This window comes from Aptenodytes patagonicus, chromosome 1 (genome assembly GCF_965638725.1).
Source record: "Aptenodytes patagonicus chromosome 1, bAptPat1.pri.cur, whole genome shotgun sequence".
In the NCBI taxonomy this organism is placed as follows: Eukaryota; Metazoa; Chordata; class Aves; order Sphenisciformes; family Spheniscidae; genus Aptenodytes; species Aptenodytes patagonicus.
The window spans coordinates 86,998,572-87,019,947 of NC_134949.1; the positions used below are offsets into that span (position 1 = coordinate 86,998,572).

The following is a 21,376-nucleotide window of genomic DNA, read 5'->3' on the forward strand; positions in this document are numbered from 1 at the left end:
GGGATGGGATTCAGCTGGCTATTATGGGTATCGGCACGGAATATGGACTACATTTCACATGCCAGAGATATTCATGGTCTACTGAGAATGGCATTCGGCTGTCCTCTGTGTAACTGGAGGTTGCCCTGTACTGTTTACTGCTTTCTTGATTTTTTTCTTACAGGGAGCCTTCTTAGCTCCCTTCTCTCTGTGATGTGGTAACTTAAAATTTAGGGTTGTTTTTTTGCATATAATACTAATTAGCCATCACAGTCAGTGTTTTTTTTTTTTTTCTTGAGTCATCTTGTAACAAGGATACATCTTAATGGAGACTTTAACTCACTGTTTGTACCCTTCTTTCATCTGTTTCTTTGGGTCACTGAGGAGGAACATGATAGCCAAAATGGCAGAAATTCCACCTCTTCTCCCAGAAGGAAGGGAGCATGTGAGGACAGAGAAATATTACTGAAATTCCTTTTGTTGGTGAAACAGCTGCAGTGGAGTTTTATTTGTCCAGTTTACTCAGCTGTAGTGGAGTGCTTATAAATGAGCCTATGTGGCTGCTTCACACTCTGCTTATGTTAAATACACGACAAGGGAGTCGTATTTATTGGACCTGGAGACACTGGGGGTGGAGATATGTTTACGTTGTCTGCTACTTTGCTCTCAATGGCAACTGTATCACAAAATCACTTCAGAAACAGGTCAGGTTCCTTCTTAAATGTGGTTAGGCTTTTTTTTTTTTTTTGTCTGCTGCTTATATTGGAAGTTTTTCTCAGAAGCCTGCTGCTTTAGTTGGTGGAAGTATTCTTATTTAAACCTGTAATTTCCTGTAAAGTCACCTGTTTTCATGTTGACATTGCTCTTCAGCATAAATAAACAATTCTTCATTCACTGACTTTTACAGTTCTGGGATTACATTCAAGAATAGATGCTGCCTCAACGAGTAAGGGAGAGAACAGATAGCAAGAAACCACATAAGTGTGACAGCACAAATAGCATAGCACACTGGGCAGTGCTAGGGGAGACAGCAGTAACCTGCCTTTGCATATGGTGCAGGCATATAATGGCAGGCATGGTGCACGGATGAAGAAATTAGATTTTGTGAGGCAAATATGAAAGAATAGCTGTAAGTATTTGATCTCCAGTATTTGTTACAAGTACCTTTATCAAAGTGTTGTCTCGATAGTATTGTACTATATCTGTGGTATGAGTAGATAACATTGTTATCTATTAGCAAACATCATGTCCCGATACAAAGATTTGTATTCTTGCTGCATTGGTTGGTTTGTTGGTTGCTTGGTTTTTATAAGCAGCTGTTGAATGCTTCCAGTCACTTGGAGTGACTGTCCACAGCATTAATGAAATCTTGCATGGCCTTTTAAGCAATAGACTTGCTCTGCCTTATATAAACTGGCTTTCTTTACTGAGGTGGTAGTGCTACTGGCATGTTCATTCCGTTGCGTAAAATACACAACATTGCACTTTTGCTTAATACCTTTGTCTAACTCATCAACAGTGTGCCATCCCTGCAGACCTCATCCCTGCATCCCCAGGCTCAACAGAAGTTACCGCTAGACTTCAAAGCACCATCTAAAAATAAATGCTTGTTTATTTTTAACACAAACATGTTTATTTTAAAATAAATTTTATTTACTAAATACCAGATAAATTCTTCTTCATTCAAAGCTTTGTCTAGCTTTCCGTATGATTTGCAATTGGGCTAGAGATTAATCTACCTGAATTCTCTTAGCACTACCCTTGTAGGGTAAATATGTTTTTGCACTGCAGGGGTAAAGTCTGTATCCTCTACAGATTTCCTTTTAACATCACATAGACTGCAGACATTATCATTATCTGTTCATTTTCACTATTGTGACTAGTAGCAAGGTTATTCATTGTCCCACTTGATGTCAGGCTCTAGTACTGAATGAAGAAAAAGAACCATTCTCCAGGGTCTAGCTTGCCAAGTGGAATGAATGTGCCAGTAGTTCTAAGCCTTGACAAAAGCTAGAGAAGGGGTTTGATGCAAGAAAAAATGGATGAGATAAAACGACTTGTAAGAAAATAGATGTTCACATTCAGTTCAGCATTCTAAAATTTGAAATAAATAAAGGAAGATTCCCCAAAGGTGGTAAATTTTGGTTGAATAGACTATGCAGTGAGTTGGATGACAACTTCCCATTCATAATACTCATAGTTTCAGTACAAGTGGATTTGCCAAGAAATGTAAAAATTATATTCTACATCAGTGGCTGTTAGCAGAGCCTTAAACTGCATGAAAGGGATATAATTCATAAAGTGGACAAAATCTTACTTACTTTTTTGTCCATGGGAACATAGGAACAGATCTTTCCATATGAGGATAATTTTACTTTCTGCTGGTGTCCTGGTTTCGGCAGGGATAGAGTTAATGTCCTTCCCAGTAGCTGGTACAGTGCTGTGTTTTGGATTTAGGATGAGAACAATGTTGATAACACACCGATGGTTTAGCTGTTGCTACGTAGTGCTTACACTAGTCAAGGACTTTTCAGCTTCCCATGCTCTACTGACTGAGAAGGCTGCAGGTGCACAAGAAGCTGGGAGGGGGGCACAGCCAAACTGGCTGCTACACCATGACATTCCATACCATGTGACGTCATGCTCAGTACATAAACTGGGGAAAGCTGGCCGGGGGGGCCGCTGCTTGGGGACTGGCTGGGCATCGGTCGGTGGGTGGTGAGCAATTGCACTGTGTATCACTTGCTTTGTGTATTACTATTATTATTATTATTACATTATTATTATTATTGCTATTACTATTTTATTTCAATTATTAAACTGTTTTTATCTCAACCCACGAGTTTTTCTCACTTCTACTCTTCCAATTCTCTCCCCCATCCCACCGGGGTGGGGGGGAGAGTGAGCGAGTGGCTGTGTGGTACTCAGTTGCTGGCTGAGGTTAAACCATGACAGCTGGATAAAGGCCTGAAGGCAAAGGCAGTTGCTCTTTTCTTACCATCACCCATCATATGCAAAATTACAATCTCTTCTTCCCTCTTCCTGTCCATATGGCAATGTATCACACACTGAACATTGTCATTTTCTGAGTGCTGGGAAGAATCAGTATTCTCTTATCTAATAGCTATCATTCAGAGTTATTGAAGTCCCTTTTATGGTTTGACCTGTTCCAGGACTTACCACTCTTATCACTGTACATGTGGAAGTTACTCTGCAGTGAAGAAGACTTCTGACAGAGAAGATGAAGTAATGTAATAGGCGTAAAGCTGATGGGACTCCACAGATGTTATTGGCTGTTATGTCCAGACTGCAGCTGTAACCTTTTCAGCTTTGTTAAGGTTTGCATACCTGCAGTCCCACAGTATACATCAAAAATTCTACAATGGGCTTTGAAAACCCAAAGCAAAGGGAATTGAACACATAGGAGAAGAAGGTTAGATAAGCAAGCTACGCCATTTTTCTGAAGTTGTTTATTTGTTAAGAAAGATGCATCAATGGCCACTCAGCACTTCTGTGAGTTAGAAACATTTCCAAATAATTGTTATTGCAGGTGGAAGTCTGTAAGTACAGTAAGTAATAACAAGATGGGCTAATTCTGCAGCTTCTGGTGTGGTGTTCCATTTTGGAACATTTATTAGATACCCTATTTTCATATTAACACCTGTATGCAATGTTCTTCTCTTACACATTCTTCTTTTTTTATATAACTTTTTGCTATCCACAATCCTTTGGATTGTTCTGCTTATGGTAATCACTAGGACAGTTCTTCTCTTGAGTGTGTCCCTTGTCTCTTTTGACATCAAACGCTCATCTGGGGTCTATCTGAAAGCTTCCCATTCCCTGTAAATGCTCTTTATTGTGAAGTTAACTAACCAAATGTCAGTCCACAAATGAACTTTCACCTGAGCTTGTTAGTCCATAAAATCTAAAAGAGCTGTATCTATTTATATAGAAAATCGGCTTTAGAAAACTTACGTAAAACTTACATAAAAATTGTAAAAGCTTTATCCTAGCACTTCAATGTAAGATCCAAGCACCTTCTGTTAGGTAATTCAGTATAGCATCTTTGCCAAACCTAGAATGTGCCATACTGCCATATTGTTAGTAAGTTATTATTTTTTCATTTTCTTTCCCTGTAGGATGGATTTCCATCCTTGTTTCAGCCTTTTGCATAGGCATGTTCCTATGCATTTGCAGATTAAATTTGACTAAATTAAGAGGCTTTTATCCATTATTGGGAAGTTTCCAGGCCTACAGGAAAACAATAGGACTGCCAATCTGAGTGCCTGCTCCTAATTTTGATGCAAAATCAGCTGTGGTAACTTATATTACTTTAAGCAATGAAACTGTTGAAGGCAGCATAAAAAATCCATTTTTGTGGCTGTTGGGTGGGGAGAAGGAGGTGTGGATAATACCTGTAACGGTTATGGCTATTTCCAGACAGATCACATGACTATGCTCTTTAGCTTCTCCAATGCTAAAGCTCTTTGAGTGAATAATGGGAAGACAATTATTTCAGATGGCCAAAGCTGTCTCTGGACTGGGTCTCTTTCATCTGCCAGTGAATTAATTTAAGCATCTATTGTATAGAATAAAGTAAACTGTTTTGAAACTGCAACTTTAACAATACATGCTCCATAAAGCAACAAAACCAGTAGTAGCTACTCTATGTAATAACTTCTCCCTACAGCAGCAGCGTGAGTTAAATGTAAATAAGATTGCATTGTTTCTGGAATCTGAATTAATGAGTTTCCTGCTTTTGCCTCTCTCATTTTCCTCTTCTTAGCCTGTCCCCTTGGTTTCTTTAAAGTATCTGTGGGAGATGACCCCTGCCATCTATGCCCTGCCCACAGCCACGCTCCGCTGCCAGGTTCCAGTGAATGTGTGTGTCAGAACCGCTACTATCGATCTGCTTCAGACAATTCTGATGCTCCCTGCACTGGTAAGTATTTGGATGGAGTGTTTGAAAGCAAGAAGGGCAGTTAATGAGAGAGAATGTGCCTGAATTCAGGGGAGTTGCAATTCACCTCTTCTCATGACCTCTGAAATAACCCAAAACTTCCCTTTGCTCCTCCAGTTGACTACAGGGTATATCCACTCACTGAATGTAGATGAGAAGGCAGGAGTGTTCCCACAGTGTTGATACATTGGTGAAACTGTGTTTTGAGAATACTGGGGTGTTGCAATACTAGATGCTCAGAAATGAAAAAATGTCAAATTTTAGATGACTCATGCAACCTTAAATAAGTCTATTGCAAGTATGCATAAGATGCAACTTTTGATGAGAGAATAATATACTAATTTCTCATTAAATGCTAAATACATTTCATACATGGGCTAAACATTGTTCTTTGAAGGAGTTAACCAATATTATCTTCCCTTTATTATTGAAAGTGTGAAGACCGTATTAACTGCACAGAGTTCAAATTCTGCAAATTTTATTTATGGGAAGATAATTAATTTTTTCATTGGCTTCTCTGTGGTTCTCATCAGTTACGACTTTTCACAGTCATTGATTATGAATGTTAATAGGTCAAGAAAGAATAATTAGATGTGGAAAATGAAATAGGGTTAGTGGTTAGCACTCAAAAATATAGTTTAAATAATAAGTCAAACATCACCCTTGAACTTTGTGGAAGTGACAGGGAAAAAAATTAACTTTCTAAAGCATCTTGCAAACACATTATGGTTCTGAAGTTAAACACTCAGAAATTAGGAAATGTGATTGTGCTTTTTTTCTGTAATCCCTTGCTTCCTATACTGCACAGAATCCATCTTCAGCAGCATCAAGCAATCTTTACTTCACAGGGATCATTTTTCCTGAGCAGTTGTCTATCCTTTGCAATGACTGTGATAAGAATCCTCAGGGAAAACTAATATGGGATCATACAATTAAATACTATACCACAATGCAAATGCTGAGTGGCCCAGTTAAGATCACAAAAGAAAATTTAATTCTGACATTTCCTGACGTATAAATGCTTCATCTTGTCAGCAATACATTTTTTAAACAGTCTTCTATGTGCAATTTTCTGGCATAATTTATTTTTTTAACAACACTGGAAATGTGAGTCCCCAGGGAAATACAGATATTGGAAATGCTCAAATGCTCCAGCAATGAACTAGATTGCAGCCGGAGAGATCCCCCACAAAGACCTCATCCACCTGTGCTAATAGAGGGTGTCACCCTTTGTATTGATCAGTGTTAGACAAAGAAGAGGCTTTACCCATAGTTTTCATCGATATTTGTTGTCTATAGAGAAATGGTGAGAATGAGGATTCTTGGATTTCATTACAGCCTGTGGAGGGAAATGTTCTGTAAATCATGTTTCCCTTGCCCCTCCCTGTTACTGAGCTCAGCCTCTCTGTCCCTGCCCTTCCAGTCTTGCTTATGTCTATGCCCAGGTTTAACAGTGCAACACTGCTGCTTATTTTTACGTCTGAGCTTTTCACATTCTAGCTCCAGTGTCTTGTCCCATTCTGATCCCCATGCCATCTTCTCACCCTCTGCATTTTCCTCCTTCTCTTCACTGTCTCTGTGCCAGCAGGGAAAGTGTTGGATGCACAGAATGGACAGTTTTTCAGCTGTCAGAGCTTACTCCTGATGCCATTCAGGAATCTGGCTGACAGCAGGAATAATCATAGGGAAAGTGGTGTTCAGTTCCTGCAATAGATGGAACAGGCTAACTGAAGTCTGAGAGAGTTCAGAGATATTAGGTGCCAAAGGAAAGAATTAGAGGTCTCACTAGAGACAAATCTTTACTAAGCTTGTGCAAAATTCAAAATTTCAAAAGCTTGGCATTTCCCTAGACACTGCTGTTCTTTTAGGGAAAAGTAAAAGTCACACCCTTGAAACAAAGACCCTTGTTAATTTTCTTACTCTAAAATGTGATAGTACAGTCGCTCCTTCATGTATGTAAGTGTATGTTTGTTGTAGCAAAGAATATGTTTTTCTTAGCCTTGTTCAGAGAAACAACTAGAGAAGAGTAAGAATGAGAAGAAAAAGCAACTTGTTCTTCTGTTCTTTTCCCCCTGCTTTGTCTTCTCCCCTCCCCCACCCCTCTCCCATTCTTTCATGGGATTTTGATCTTTCATTCTGTCTTCTAGGCATCCCCTCTGCTCCCCGTGACCTTAGCTATGAAATTGTTGGCTCCAATGTGCTCCTGACCTGGCGCCTCCCCAAGGACCTGGGTGGCCGCAAGGATGTTTTCTTCAATGTCATCTGCAAAGTATGCCCAGCAGGGTCCTCAGGGCCATGTGTGCGCTGTAGGGACAGCGTACAATTTGAACCACGCCAAGTGGGCCTGACAGAAAGTCGCGTGCAAGTCTCCAACCTCTTGGCCCGTGTGCATTACACCTTTGAGATCCAGGCTGTCAACTTGGTGACTGAATTGAGTTCAGAAGCACCCCACTATGCCACCATCAATGTTAGCACCAGCCAGTCAGGTGAGGACAAAATTTCCACTTCTGTCTCTCATTTGATTTGCTTTTATCTTTTGAATCCTGGAGCTTTGTCTTCTTACTTGTGTGTTGTGCCTTTTTTTATCTTGCCCTGCTAGTTCCATGATTTCACTTCTGCCCTTCTCATTCCTGCTTTCTCTAAATGGGCTTTCCTTTCTTCCCTCATGGCAGAAAAACTGAGTTTAGCAGCTGGTGTGGTTGGGGCAGAAGCTGCCTTGGAGAAGATGGCAATGGGAGATCTTCTCTGGGTCAGACAAAGCATGTTGCTTCATTGTGCAAGATGGGACAGAATCAGGGTTTGACAGGGATTTTGTGAGCATCAGCTTGCCACAGCATCTCTTCGAGAGTGTTTCGTCATTTCCTCTTCACCTTCTCTGTCTCCTACTCTTCTCCATTTCATCTTCTTATACTTCAGTCAGTCTTTCTAGCATTTTTCACCTGTTCACTTTTCTTTTTTGTCTTTCTATGTTTTGAGATACTCTGTTTTTCCATCCTTTCTTGCTCCTATACACCACCTTCCATTCTCCTCATTTCTGTTCATACTCTAGTGCACTTTAACAAGTGGTATCGAGTGTTTCATCAAATCTGTCCACCTTTGCCTTGCTGCATATCAAAGTAAGGAAGTGGAAAATAGAGAGACAGATAGGCACTGTCTAAAGATGAAGATACAGTTAAAAGATACAGATAGGTGCTGTATAATAAGCAAGAATGTATACAATGATATTTACTCATCACCTATATACATGACCCTGGGATGGGGTGTGTTAATACTGTGCAGTCCTGTGGGTCATAAAAGGATGTGAAAACTACAGTTTTTACAACTTCTGGAGAGGTGTTAAATGGAATTTTGACAAAGGGTTCAGAAGCAGAATCACCATTCCTATTTTACTGAAATTGCTCTGGGTTCTTCCACATGCCATGTATTTTCTTCTACCTTGTTCTTGCCTTTTCAACCTTGCTGTTCTGATAAGTGGTCTTGGAATATTATTCTTCTGTCAATAGGAAAAAAAGATTTTTTTTTTTTGCCTTTTATGTGGTAGAAATACTAAAATGTGTTGTACAGTTGATTCAGAGGTGGTGTGATCCTTGTAAACTAGGAACTAAACTGCAGGGATGACTAAACTAAAATACTAATGGCTTGTGTGGGCAGTCGAAGGAAGGGGAGAGATTAAAGAGTTGAAGACCAGGTCAGACTGATGGATAGCATACAGAAGGCTTATATATATGGAGGAAAATGGAGAACAGCATCAACCAAATTCTGATTTTCTGTAAATATCATATACAAGGACTGGAGCTGGAGAGAGCCACGTGCATACAGGCATACAGTTCTGCTAAATGTCAACAATAAGAGACTGGGCATATGTTGTTCTTTACAAGCATGTATAAGCTGTTATGGAGAGGAATTGTACACAGCTTGTTTAAGAGGATATAATGAAGAATAATGTGATGAGGAGAAGAGGGGGAACAATTTGAACTGAGTGACAGAAAATGTCTGTAAACATTCAGAGATGTGTAAATGTTAAACAAATCCCTAATGAGATTCCACAGTGTAGTTGTGGAAACCCCTGCAAAACCAGGCTTCAGTAAAGCTCAAGAGAAATGCTGCAAAACCAGATGTGGCATCATGACATTGGTTACATCACATCTTTTCATTTCTGCTTCTATGCTATGGAAAGGAAGGGAATATATATACACCCCAAGTAATTTCCTACTGTTATGAGATACCAGGGTTTGACAATGTCTGTTTCTTCCCTTTGAAACGTTACCTGACGGGCATTGAGTAGCAGAGAATGTATAGGATACCCGGTCCCCTTAAGAGGCTGGCTGCAAGTGGGTGATCAGTTTTTGTTTACAGTAGAAGATATGGCTGGGTAATTTGTATGGTAATTCCAGGCAGTTCCTTTGGCTTCTGCTGGAGACAGGCGAGTGTTCTATTAACATCCTAAAGAATTATCTTTCTTCGTCCTTCTCATCTCAGCCTTCTTCATCTATATCTGAGGTGATTTAATTGAGTAGCTGCTTCCTTCTCCTGCCTGGAATCACCAAATCTACCCTCTTCTTTTGCTTCTGTTAGACTTTTCTGGCCACTCCTATTCCTCCAGGTGTCTCTTGGTGTCTCTGGGTATGTTGGGTGTCTCTCTCTAAGGGCCCTCTCGTGTGCACTGAAGCAGTTTCAGGGGAGGCCAACTTTCTTAAACAGCAGTGTGTACTGAATGGCTTCTTTTTGTGTTTGGTTTTTTTTTCCCTTGCTCTTCCTCAAGATTGTTAGGAGTGAGCTTGAGATGAGCTGCCCTCGATTCATAGTGACAGCTCATACTAACAAGGCCCTGCTTCTTCCATCACATGACCTGTCTCATCCATACTCCCTCCCTTTGATCTCTTCAGCAGCTTTTCACTTTAACATGGCTTATTGTTGTTGTTGCTGTGTTATTATAACAATTATTATTATTACTATTATTATTAGACAAGCAGAGATGGACATTTCAGGATCTTATGTTCTGAAAGAGACAAGGAAGGGACAGGAAGGCATGAAGGGTATAAAAAAAGCAAACTGGAGAAAGATAAGCTTTCAGAATAAAGGGCCATAGCAAAAATTTTCTCTCCATTGAATTAAAGGTGACCAAAGAAAGACCCTCCAGCCCTGGCAGTTTCTGAATATTCTGCTTACTCATACGTCAGTCACGGTTCTCTTGCTTCTTCTAGTTGCTGATCCAAAAAAACCCTCCTCCCCACCCTCTGCCCCTTTGTTAGAGGTATCTTAGGCAATATTCTGTGCTGGAACAGTCCTACTTTTCTTTTTCCCCTGCTACCTATTCGCTCTTCATCTTTGTCTCCAAAACACTGTTCATCTAAGAGTTTGCTTACCCCTAACAGTCTGCTAGCCCTGCTTCAAAGTATGATAGGATCCTTTGGTTATACAATCACATTTTTCTGTGGTAGCCTGATTATGATGTTCTTACTCTTCAGTGACTATGTGTTTGAAGACAGAATAAGAAGAGCTGGCGCTGAAAAACTTCCTTTAATATAGTAAGACTTAACCTTCTATAGCAAAAAGCATCTGAAACCTGTTTGGATAGTATTAAAAAAACCTGTTTGGATAGTAATAGTATGACACGCAAATATGATATGCAAATTACTAGAAGGAAAAACTGTCCAGAAATGAGAAAAGAGGGAAGGGAATTGCTCTCAGCTCAGGTTTGAAGTGCTGAGGGGGAATACCTAAAGAAGTGTCAGGATGTATAGAAAGATGTTGGGAGGCTGTTCCAGATAGCATGAACTGCATGAGGAAAGGCTATTATGTAGTTGTAGCGGAGTTATGCTTCTTCACAGAGGGGAACCTGACACAAAGAAAGCAAAGCACTTAAAATCCAACCATATTATTAAAAAAAATAATAATCTGACTAAAATTTTAATGATTATTTTAACATCTTCAAGTGTACTTATCAGGGTAAACAAATATCTCTTCTCATGTCTCAGGACAGAAGTCAGGTTTTCATTTAAAGGATTGTGAAAAAACTTTCTCTGTGCACAGCTGTAACTACCTGTCCATTTTTTTTCTACACCTTCCAATGAAGCATGTAGTAATGTCTGTTGCCAGAGACACGCTACTGAACTTACTCATTCAGACAGTTGTTACATTCCTAGAAAGAAGAGGAAGAGATAAAGGCAGCACAGACTCAAATGTTGGAGCAAGTCTATGCAGACTTTTCAAAGCAAGTAGATTGTTTTTTTAACTGAATCCAGACATTGTGAGAGCTAATGGAGATATGTAAAGATAAAGGTTATGTGACCAGGTTGATTTGAACCTGTGAAAAGATATGTAGCAGCCTTCTACATCAGTTGGATTCAAAGCAGTGGAACCTGGCAATACCAAAAATCTGTAGAACTGCAGAAATTAAAGCTAGACAGTCCGAAGGCTTGTGTAAGAGGCTGAACAGGGACAAGGACAGTTATGGGTAGTGCCAGGAAATTTAAGTGGACCTGACAGAAGATTTTCAGGTGAAATGGTGTGAGAAGAGGAAAAGAATTAAATGTCAAGTATAATTATGAGATTATGAAGGGAAATGGATGAGTTCCTTGAAGATGTTTGCTTTTCCAAAGAGAGACGGAGCAGGTTTGCCCAGTTATGACTGGGACTTAATAAAAATTTCTATGGTCACTCCACAAAAAGAAACTATTCCAGTTTGTCTCTTTACTATGCCCTATCTCTGCAGCATGAGCAGAGAATGAATATGCTTGTTTTCACATTTCAGGTTTCAGCAACTGTTTAAATGAAGACAGAAACTTTTTGAGCAAGTAGAAATAGGAGGTGCATAGTAAAACATGGCACCTTGTGACATAAAGGATTTTTTCCTGTTTATTAGGCATGAGTGGAACCCATACACAAAAAGTAGTAATAACAGAGGTAAGGGAAGTGAAAATAACTAACTAATTTGCCTTTCTAAAGCACTCTTCATCCACAGGAAGTAAAGTATAAGGTTATGACAGAAGACAACCCAAGATACTTTTAAGGCATTTTCAGGTATTTAGAGAAAGGGTCAGAACTAAATGGAAGTCTGTGGAAAAGACATAGGACATTTTCAAACTTAAGATAAGATATTAAACACATAAAGAAGGCAATGTCCATGCTGTATTCAGACTGATTTTCCTTGAAGATGATATGTGGGAAGATGTGTGGAGCAAAGCTAGGGTCTTCATGCCATTTGCTCAGAATATGGGGATAATAGGATACCTGAAGAAGTAGTGAAGGAGAAACAGGAATGTGAGCGAGGTAGATCACCAATTAAGTGATGACCTGTGAGCCAGTTGTCTGAACTCCTGTTGTAGTCCATGGATGTTTAGTCAGTACTGCTGAGTGAGTGATTCAACTGTCTGGTCAGAATCAGAAAATGGCTAAGCTTGGAAGAGGCCTCTGGAGGACACCTTCTCCAACCCCCCTGCTCAAGCAGGGTCACCTCGAGGAGGTTGCCCACGACCATGTCCAGAACGCTTTTGAATTTCTCCAAGGAGGGAGACTCTACAACCCCTCTGGGTAACCTGCTCCAGTGCTTGGTCACCCTCATGGTAAAAAGTGTTTCCTTGTGTTCAGGGGGAACCTCCTGTGTTTCAGTTTGCACCCATTGCCTCTGGGCCTGTCACTGAACACCACTGAAAAGAGCCTGTCTCTGTCCTCTTTGCATCCTCCCTTCGAGTATTTGTGCACATTGAGGAGATCCCTGCAAGCCTTCTCTTCTCCAGGCTGAACAGTCCCAGCTCTCTCAGCCTCTCCTCCTATGAGAGTATGTCCATGCCTCTCTTGTACTGGGGAGCCCAGAACTGGACACAGGACTCCTAGCTTGGCCTCACCAGAGCTGAGTATATGGGAAAGTTCACCTCCCTCAACCTGCTGGCAACATTCCTCCTAATGCAGCCCGGGATACCATTGGCCTTCTTTGCAGCAAGGGCACATTGCTGGCTTGTGGTCAACTTGGTGTCCACCAGGACCCCCAGGACGCTTCCTGCAAGGCTGCTTTCCAGGTGGTCAGCCCCCAGCATATACTGGTTCATGGGATTATTCCTACCCAAGTGCAGGACTCTGCACTTCCCCTTGTTGAACTTCATGAGGTTCCTGTGAGCCCATTTCTCCAGCCTCCCAAGGTCCCTCTGGATGGCAGCGCAGCCCGCCGGTGTATCAGCCTCTCCTCCCGGTTTTGTGTATCAGCAAACTTGCTGAGGGTACACACTCCCCCATCATCCATGTCATTAGTGAAGATTAGCGAAGATGTTGAACAGTATTGGACGCAGTATTGACCCCTGGGGTACACCGCTAGGTGCTGGCCTCCATCTAGATTTCATTCCACTGGTCACCACCCGCTGGGCTCAGTTGTTCAGGCAGTTTTCAATTAACCTCACTGTCTGCTCATCCGGCCCATACTTCATCAGGTTGTCTATGAGGATATTATGGGAGACGGTGCTTAAAGCCCATATTATGTTCTCCATGGGGATATTATTATGGGAGACAGTGTTGAAGCCTTACTGAAGTCAAGGTAGTCAATATCCATGGCTCTCCCCTCATCTACCAAGCCAGTAATTTCATCGTAGAAGGTTGGTCAAGCCTGAGTTCCCCTTTCAGAATCCATGCTGGCCTCTCACAATTACCTTCTTGTCCTTCATGTGCCTGGAAAAGTTTTCCAGGATTAGCTGTTCCATCATCTTCCGAGGGATCAAGGTGAGGCTGAGCTGCCTGCACTTCCCCAGATCCTTCTTCATGCCCTTTTGACATTCCTTGCCAGATTTGATTCCAGGTAAGCTTTGGCTTTCCTAACCATGTCTCTGCAAGCTTGGACAGTGCCTCTGTGTTCCTCCCGGGTTACCTGTCCCTGCTTCTACCTTCTGTATACTTCCTTTTTATGTTTGAGTTTATCTAGGAGCCTCTTGTTCAAATATGCAGGCCTCCTGGCATTTTTGCCTGAATTCCTGCTTGTTGGTATGGACTGCTTTTGCACCTGGAGGAGGTAATCCTTGCACATGAACTAGCTTTTTTGGGGCCACTCTTCCCTCCAGGGCCTTATCCCATGGGACTCCTCCAAGCAGATCCCCAAAGGGGTCACATCTGCTCTCCTGAAGTCCAGTGTCGTTAGCTTGCTTTTTGCCCTGCTCACTCCTCTCAGGATCTTAAACTCCACCACCTCATGGTCACTGCAGCCAAGGCTGCCTTCAGCCTTCACATCACCAGTGAGCCCTTCCTTGTTTGTGAGCATGAGGTCCAGCAGGGCACCTCCCCTCATTGCCTCCTCTATTGCTTGGGTCAGGAAGTAGTCACTGATGCTTTCCAGGAACTTCCTGGATTACTTATGCCCTGCTGTGTTTGTCCTCCAGCAGATATTAGGGTGGTTGAAGTCACCCTTGAGGATCAGTGCCTCCAAACGTGAGGCTACTTAGAGCTGTCAGCTCTCAGCTCCATTCAGTTTTTCACATGTAAGCATCTAAGGCCATCTGAGACACCCTGGTGTAGGGCTAGCAGATATGACATAGGAACAGTAGAAGACCCAGCACCTGCTGGAATGCCATCTGGAAGACAGAGAGAATGGATACCAGGGGCCTCTCAAACGCATGGGCAACTGAGTTGCTCCTTGGGTCTTTGCTTTAGAGTGACCCGAATTGCTGATTAGGTTCCACTGATTGTGTTGATTGGGGATGTTGTAACTACTGTTATACTAGTCTGCATGTCTTTCACATTCCTTCCCTACCTAGTCTGTTTATTTAGGTAGATTTTTAGGCTTGCAGGCACGTGTTGCTGGTCTCAGCAGGTACTACAGGCAAGGACATCAGCTTTGTTAGAAAACAGCAGAAACTTGTCAAACATTAGCAAATCAGAGAATGTAGCATCTTCAAGGTACTCAAACATCTTAAATCTACCCCTGTGTGCTATCAGGAAAAAATTGTCCCACCATGTAGAAGAGTTGCAACAAAAGCCCGCAAAAAATAGATTCTCGGAGCTGTATTTAACTGATGGTTGGACTGCTTTACAGCTTTAATTAGGGTTTAGATATGCATCAATTTTCAATACATTTGCTATTTTATAAATAGTATACAAAAAGCAGTCCTTTTTCAGTCTTCCTTAGAGGTCTTATCTCACAACATGCTGTTTGCACTCAGTGAATAATTAGAATAGAATAGAATAGAGTAGAATGCAATGCAATTCAATACAATGCAATACAATACAATACAATACAATACAATAGTTCAGTTGGAAGGGACCTACAACGATCATCTAGTCCAACTGCCCAGATTGGATTGGATCAGGCCTTGTGATTTCAGCTGTCATTAGACACAGACCTAGCATGTGACCATTTATAAACCCCATGTGAAAAGAGCAAAATGAATAAAAGTGACCACTGAACATAGAACTGGACACTTGTATACATGAAACAAGCTTTGAAAGCAATATTCCATTATAAACATTTTTAATAGTTGGCATGCATACAAAGGAAAATACTCATCTAGCACTTCTGTGGCAGTAGATGTAGGGTAGTTCGGGTGTTGTCTTAAGACACAAAACATTGAACTTTATATTTCCTAATTTATTAACACTGGGAGAATGACTATCATACACTTCTGACAGGAAATATGTACTTATTCCACCCACAAATATGTTCACATTTCACAGCACCTTAGTATTAGTATTCACATCACTTTAGTGTGAAATTTTTCAAAGGAGAAACTAGATATCTCTTTTAATTGAAGTGGTGGGAGAGCTCCCTGTCCAGTGTTTCATAAGTTTTGTCCTTAAAAGAGAGGCAAACACATGTATCAAAATCTGAACTCTGTCTCAGAGAGGTAGATTAAAGACAACCTGTCTTGCATTGATTCATAGCTATTTTTATTACTGAGCATTTTTACTGGTTTAGGCTTTTGCCTTAAGTAGTATCTGCTTATTAGGTACGTATCACTGAAATGACTATTTTTAATACAGCAGACTGCATTATCCTGGGCATCCCCAACACCACCACCCGATTACCTTGAGTGATGGACATACCTGGATAATAGGGACATTCTAGAATGCTGCGGCACATGGTCAAGAGATACACACAGTGTAACTCTGGGTGAAGCCACTCCAGTAATTTTTTTCTTACATTTCCTAATATTTCTAATTCCACTAGTTGTAACCTGCTTCTGCATACTGCCCATCTGAGTAGAGTACCATTTATTATCATTGTCCTGGTGCAGATTTTGCTGTGCTAAATGTACTACGCACAGTGCCAGCTTAGGTCTTTGTACCATTGGCAAAAGATAACCTGTTGATGGGTAGCTGAAAATTGATAGTACATATTAACATCAGAATGGATAAGTTTTAACTAAAATACAGGTCAAATATTGCTAGTTGACTTTGAGTATTCCTTCCAGGTAGGGGAAAAATTGTAGGTTGGGAAGAAATGAGAAGGGTGAGAAGAATAACTGTTGGGGGTGGGAAGGAGAGGAATGAAAAGAGGTGGGAGGGCAGAAATGGAGGGGAGATTTAACTCTGATCATTCTGCAATACCTTCATTCAAAACTAGAAGGAAGTGGGCTCTTCCCTGGCAGTGTAGCTGTGTATTTAGGTTTGCACCTCTCCCTGTGTGTGGTTTATGTCCCATCAGAAGGAAGTTAACCTTTTCACAACATTAAAATGTAGCAGAATCTGTCTTGATCAAATGTTAACTGACCAGTTATCCCATTCTCCTCACATTATCATTTGAATACAGTGTTCTTCATTTGTGTCTTAAATGCTAAATATGGTGTTGGTTAATTGCTGCTGTCTTCCATCCTTGTTGCAACATTGTCATTAGCAGGTGAAATAGTTGTGCAATCTTGTTTGAAAGACAAGCAATTGTAAGAAATAAAAGGAGTAAGGATGAGAGAAAGCATTTTATTGTTTATACTCTTACATTTTTGTTTCATTTACATTTTTAACTCGTTCCTACTTGCCTGAGTTGTTTGGAGCCCATTTGAATTATGTCTTCAGAATAATTGTATCTTGTTATTAAAAACAATCCTTTTATCTTTTTCACAATTATGAGGGAAGAAAATGCTATTCTGCAGTTTTGATCATTTGCCAAATGTCTCTCTTCATTCCTCACATCAAGGAATTTTATGTCTATTGTGTAAAACCAGTGGAGTTAGGTGGCAACTTTTCATCTGCATGCTTTTTCTGCAAAATTTAAATGTTGCTGAAAATGCTACTTCCATTAGGAAAATGAGAGTTCCCTAGCTGCCTACTTGGAGGTTTCTTGGCAACATGACATTTTGCTTGCAGAGAGAAAGCAAAACTTGAGAAGAGCTTTGTGGACAGACAGCTGGCAGGCTGAAAGATCCTCTTCCAATTATCCTGAAATTTTTGCTTGGAAATATCTTCCTAAGAAGAAACTCAGATTATTTTAGCTTTTGCATGAGCTTGGAGTGTGTGTGTGTGTGTGTGTACGTATAAATTCATGGATGCTTTTTGTAGAAGTGGATTTTCATTCTCCAGAAAGCTTCATGTGCAAGTGGCTTTAACAACCATTCATCTCCCTTCCTGCTCTGAGGACCTTTTTTAGAAGAACTAACTACTTCAGGAAAGGGCCTGCTACTAAATAGATGTTCTGTACTTATGTTGTCTTCAGAACATGTGAATGGTGCCTCTAGGAAGACAAAAAAATGAAAAGCAAAACTACCCCAAATGGTAGCTTGGATTGTTTCTCATTGTAATCTAATTTTAGGTCAGTGAACAGTGTTTGAAATCATTAATCATATAATCTTCAAGATAATATTTTGTTTCCTTCCTACTGATTTAATGAGTTTCAGCTTAGTGAGATGTAATGGCAATTACACAAGTCTTAAAGTCTTGAACTGAACTTCAGACTTTTAGAATAGCCAATCAAAAGATTTCTAAAATTGGTAGACACAAGTTCTTACATGGTTTCTGGTTTAGATTCGTGCATCCAAAGCCCTCTTCTATGTTTGATGTCCAGATCCTTGCTTTGTACATAAAGGGAAGTTGACATTTTCCCACAGTAATTAATATCTGACACAGACTATAAGCATTTAGTACCATTATGGAATCAAGAGAGCTAACAGCTCCATCTGGGTAGTATGCCAGGCTGGCCTGTTCACCAAAAGACAGAAACTTAGCAAGCTATGTAAGAACAGACAGAAAAACTATATGTGAAGCTTCCACACATACACACTTAACAGTGACCTTGAGGTGGTGGTTCCAGGCAGTAGTGCTGGTTAGAAGCCTATTCAGACTGGACTTCTGTGGATCAATGGCCTGCAGAGGGACTGAGAGTCTCAAATACAGTGGTAGTTTTGACATCTGGGCAACAATCCTGACAGGGATTGGCCTGAGATCCAGGAGCTAGTCTGAACACAAGGCTGCTCTACAGAGGGATCTGGACAGGCTGGATCAATGGGCCGAGGCCAATTGTATGAGGTTCAACAAGGCCAAGTGCCGGGTCCTGCACTTGGGTCACAACAACCCTATGCAACGCTACAGGCTTGGGGAAGAGTGGCTGGAAAGCTGCCTGGCGGAAAAGGACCTAGGGGTGTTGGTCAACAGCTGGCCGAACATGAGCCGGCAGTGTGCCCAGGTGGCCGAGAAGGCCAATAGCATCCTGGCTTGTATCAGAAATAGTGTGGCCAGCAGGAGTAGGGAAGTGATTGTCCCCCTGTACTTGGCACTGGTGAGGCCACACCTCAAATACTGTGTTCAGTTTTGGGCCCCTCGCTACAAGAAAGACGTTGAGGTGCTGGAGCGTGTCCAAAGAAGGGCATTGAAGCTGGTGAAGAGTTTAGAGCACAGGTCTTATGAGGAGCAGCTGAGGGAACTGGGGTTGTTTAGCCTGGAGAAAAGGAGGCTGAGGGGAGACCTTATCACTCTCTACAACTATCTGAAAGGAGGTTGTAGCGAGGTGGGTGTTGGTCTCTTCTCCCACTTTAACAAGTGATGGGATGAGAGGAAACAGCCTCACGTTGTGCCAGGGGAGATTTAGACTGGATATTGGGAAAAATTTCTTCACCGAAAGGGTTGTCAAGCATTGGAGCAGGTTGCCTAGGGAAGTGGTTGAGTCACCATCCCTGGAGGTATTTACAAGACTTGTAGATGTGGTGCTTAGGGACATGGTTTAGTGGTGGACTTGGCAGTGCTAGGTTAACAGTTGGACTTCTTGATCTTAAAGGTCTTTTCCAACCTAAACTATTCTATGATTCCATGATTCTATATCAGGCTATGAAAATGAGATGCTTTCATTCTCTATGATCTGCAACTGAACTGGGACCACTGAACTGAGGAATGCTTCAAAGTCTGTGCCTTAATGTGTCAGTGTTCTCATCTGCTTCCGTCTTCTGGTTTGCAACGTAGTGAAAGGCCTCCATTACTCTGATAGCCCATACTTGATTTTTTTCCCCAGGCAAAGAATTATAATCTGGGGGAGAAACAGAAGAGAGGTGGTGTGCTCTGCTTTTGCTCTGACCACTGTTTGTTCAAGCGTGATCCTAGAACAAGGCAGTGGCACTGAACACCTTGTCATCTTGCATGTAAAAATTGCAAATTTGAAGATCAGAATAATGTTCCAGCTACAATATAGATAATTTCATAATTCCTGTGCATGATCAGTTGGATGTGGATTTCTTCATTTTCTTTCTGTCCAAGTCAGTGACTGTATGTCCCAGTAGAGTAGAATTGTGCCTGGATTTTTTCTGGTTATTTTATGAAGTATTTTGTAATGCAAATTAAGGGAAATTAAAGGAAGAGCTGCCCTAACTTATTAACTCATTATAATGAATATTCAATTATAGTTAATGTTAAGCTTATCCCTTTGCAATCTCTCCTTCCTCTCTTTTATTCCAGTCCCCTCTGCTGTACCTATGATGCATCAGGTGAGTCGTACTACCAGTAGCATCACACTGTCATGGCCTCAGCCAGACCAGCCCAATGGGATCATCCTGGATTACCAGCTACGCTACTTTGACAAGGTGAGCAGAAAGTGATGCAGTGCTGATTGTTGTATAGTTGTTATGCAAAAGAGAACAGGGAAATCCTCTGTCTGTGAGATGCACCGCTGGATCAGGATGGATAAGGTGGAGAAAAATGCTTCAGTTATGAAGGAAGAACAAGCTGTAGCAAAAACAGAAGTTCATAATATACACTTCATCTAACATGAGTCCATCTACATTTCCCAACTTGGAACCATCTAGGGACAATGCAGATAAAAAAAGAGAAGACACTTGTAGCTAAGCTAAAAAGCTGTGGCTAACAACCTAATCAGTTTAGCAGCAGCTGACACAGGTAACGGTGGAAGGAGCTGAAGTTTTCAAATGTGTATATGGGAATTGGACTCACGGCAACATTCTGTCATGTGTTTGTGGAAGGAAGTCCTGTGTCCCTATTTATGCCTGGACAGACATCTCTAAGAAATTTTGGGAGGAGAAATGCACTCTTTCATTCACTAAGTGGCAGATATCAGTTACCTATTTAAGTACTGGAATTACAGGGTGGCAGATATAAAGTTGTTCTCCATTCACATCCAACTGATTTGAGGGGAAGAGATAGGTAGGGCTGTTCAGACAAGCTCCCATTCCATATTCTTGATCTTTCACATAAATAGTTTTGCAGGATTGTGCAGGGCTACTGTTTTTCTAGCAGTAAAGGGGCCTGCTATTTCTAATAACATGTCTAGCAGCTTCCTGGATACAGCATTACAGGTGTTCTTGCTCTGGATTCTCCTAGGAGAATACATGAGTTTGGAGCTTGTAGAAAGCAAAATTTCAGGACAGGCTAGGGTTTTTTTTATGGATATGCTTAGCAAGGAACCACAGGACAAGGTAGTTTTGTCTCTCACTTTTGTTTAGGTCAGGACTGAGGGTCTTTGGCAGAGCGTTGTGGGAAGCCCAGGCCTAAGGGAATGAAAAGCAGCAGTGAGGAGCAATGAGTAGTGTGCAAGGAAGTCAGATCTGGAATAGCGGTTGTGGTTGGGAGGCTCTGTAATGGATTGAAAGAATATTGGGCTGACATGGAACTAGCATTCCTTGATGAGGACAGCCAGCGGTATGGGCAGAAGTCACATTCTTTTTTGGTCACTGATATTCACAGGCAGAAGATGAGGATAATTCATTCACCTTAACTAGCGAAACCAACATGGCCACCATATCAAATCTGAGCCCAGGCAAGATCTATGCCTTCCAAGTACGAGCTAGAACAGCAGTGGGCTATGGCCCATACAGTGGAAAGATGTATTTCCAGACTTTAATGGGAGGTAAGTGCTACCATTTTTTACTCAGATCTGCACATGACCATCTTTCACTTGTGTGTGTCCCTGAGTGTATTAGCTTATCCTCTGGAGGACTGCTATCAGACACTCCTACTCAACTTGTATTTCTGTATATCATAATTTGCATATGCAGATTTGTTCACTCAAAGAAGCTTCATGCTGTCAGAGCG

The 21,376-nt window shown here is 41.3% G+C and overlaps 1 protein-coding gene across 5 annotated transcripts in view; it reads left to right on the forward strand.

The window, feature by feature from the left end:
• The window catches only part of LOC143164159 (ephrin type-B receptor 5), a 113,540-nt gene that overhangs the window by 53,072 nt on the left and 39,092 nt on the right, over nucleotides 1–21,376 (forward strand). For 4 of the 5 annotated variants that reach the window (XM_076346413.1, XM_076346384.1, XM_076346393.1 and 1 more), the window contains 4 exons: nucleotides 4,766–4,921; nucleotides 7,087–7,425; nucleotides 19,787–19,911; nucleotides 21,029–21,191. In XM_076346413.1, coding sequence (XP_076202528.1) covers nucleotides 4,766–4,921; nucleotides 7,087–7,425; nucleotides 19,787–19,911; nucleotides 21,029–21,191 — 783 coding nt within the window. The remainder of the gene's footprint in view (nucleotides 1–4,765; nucleotides 4,922–7,086; nucleotides 7,426–19,786; nucleotides 19,912–21,028; nucleotides 21,192–21,376) is intronic. The other variant, XM_076346402.1, reaches the window with a different exon arrangement.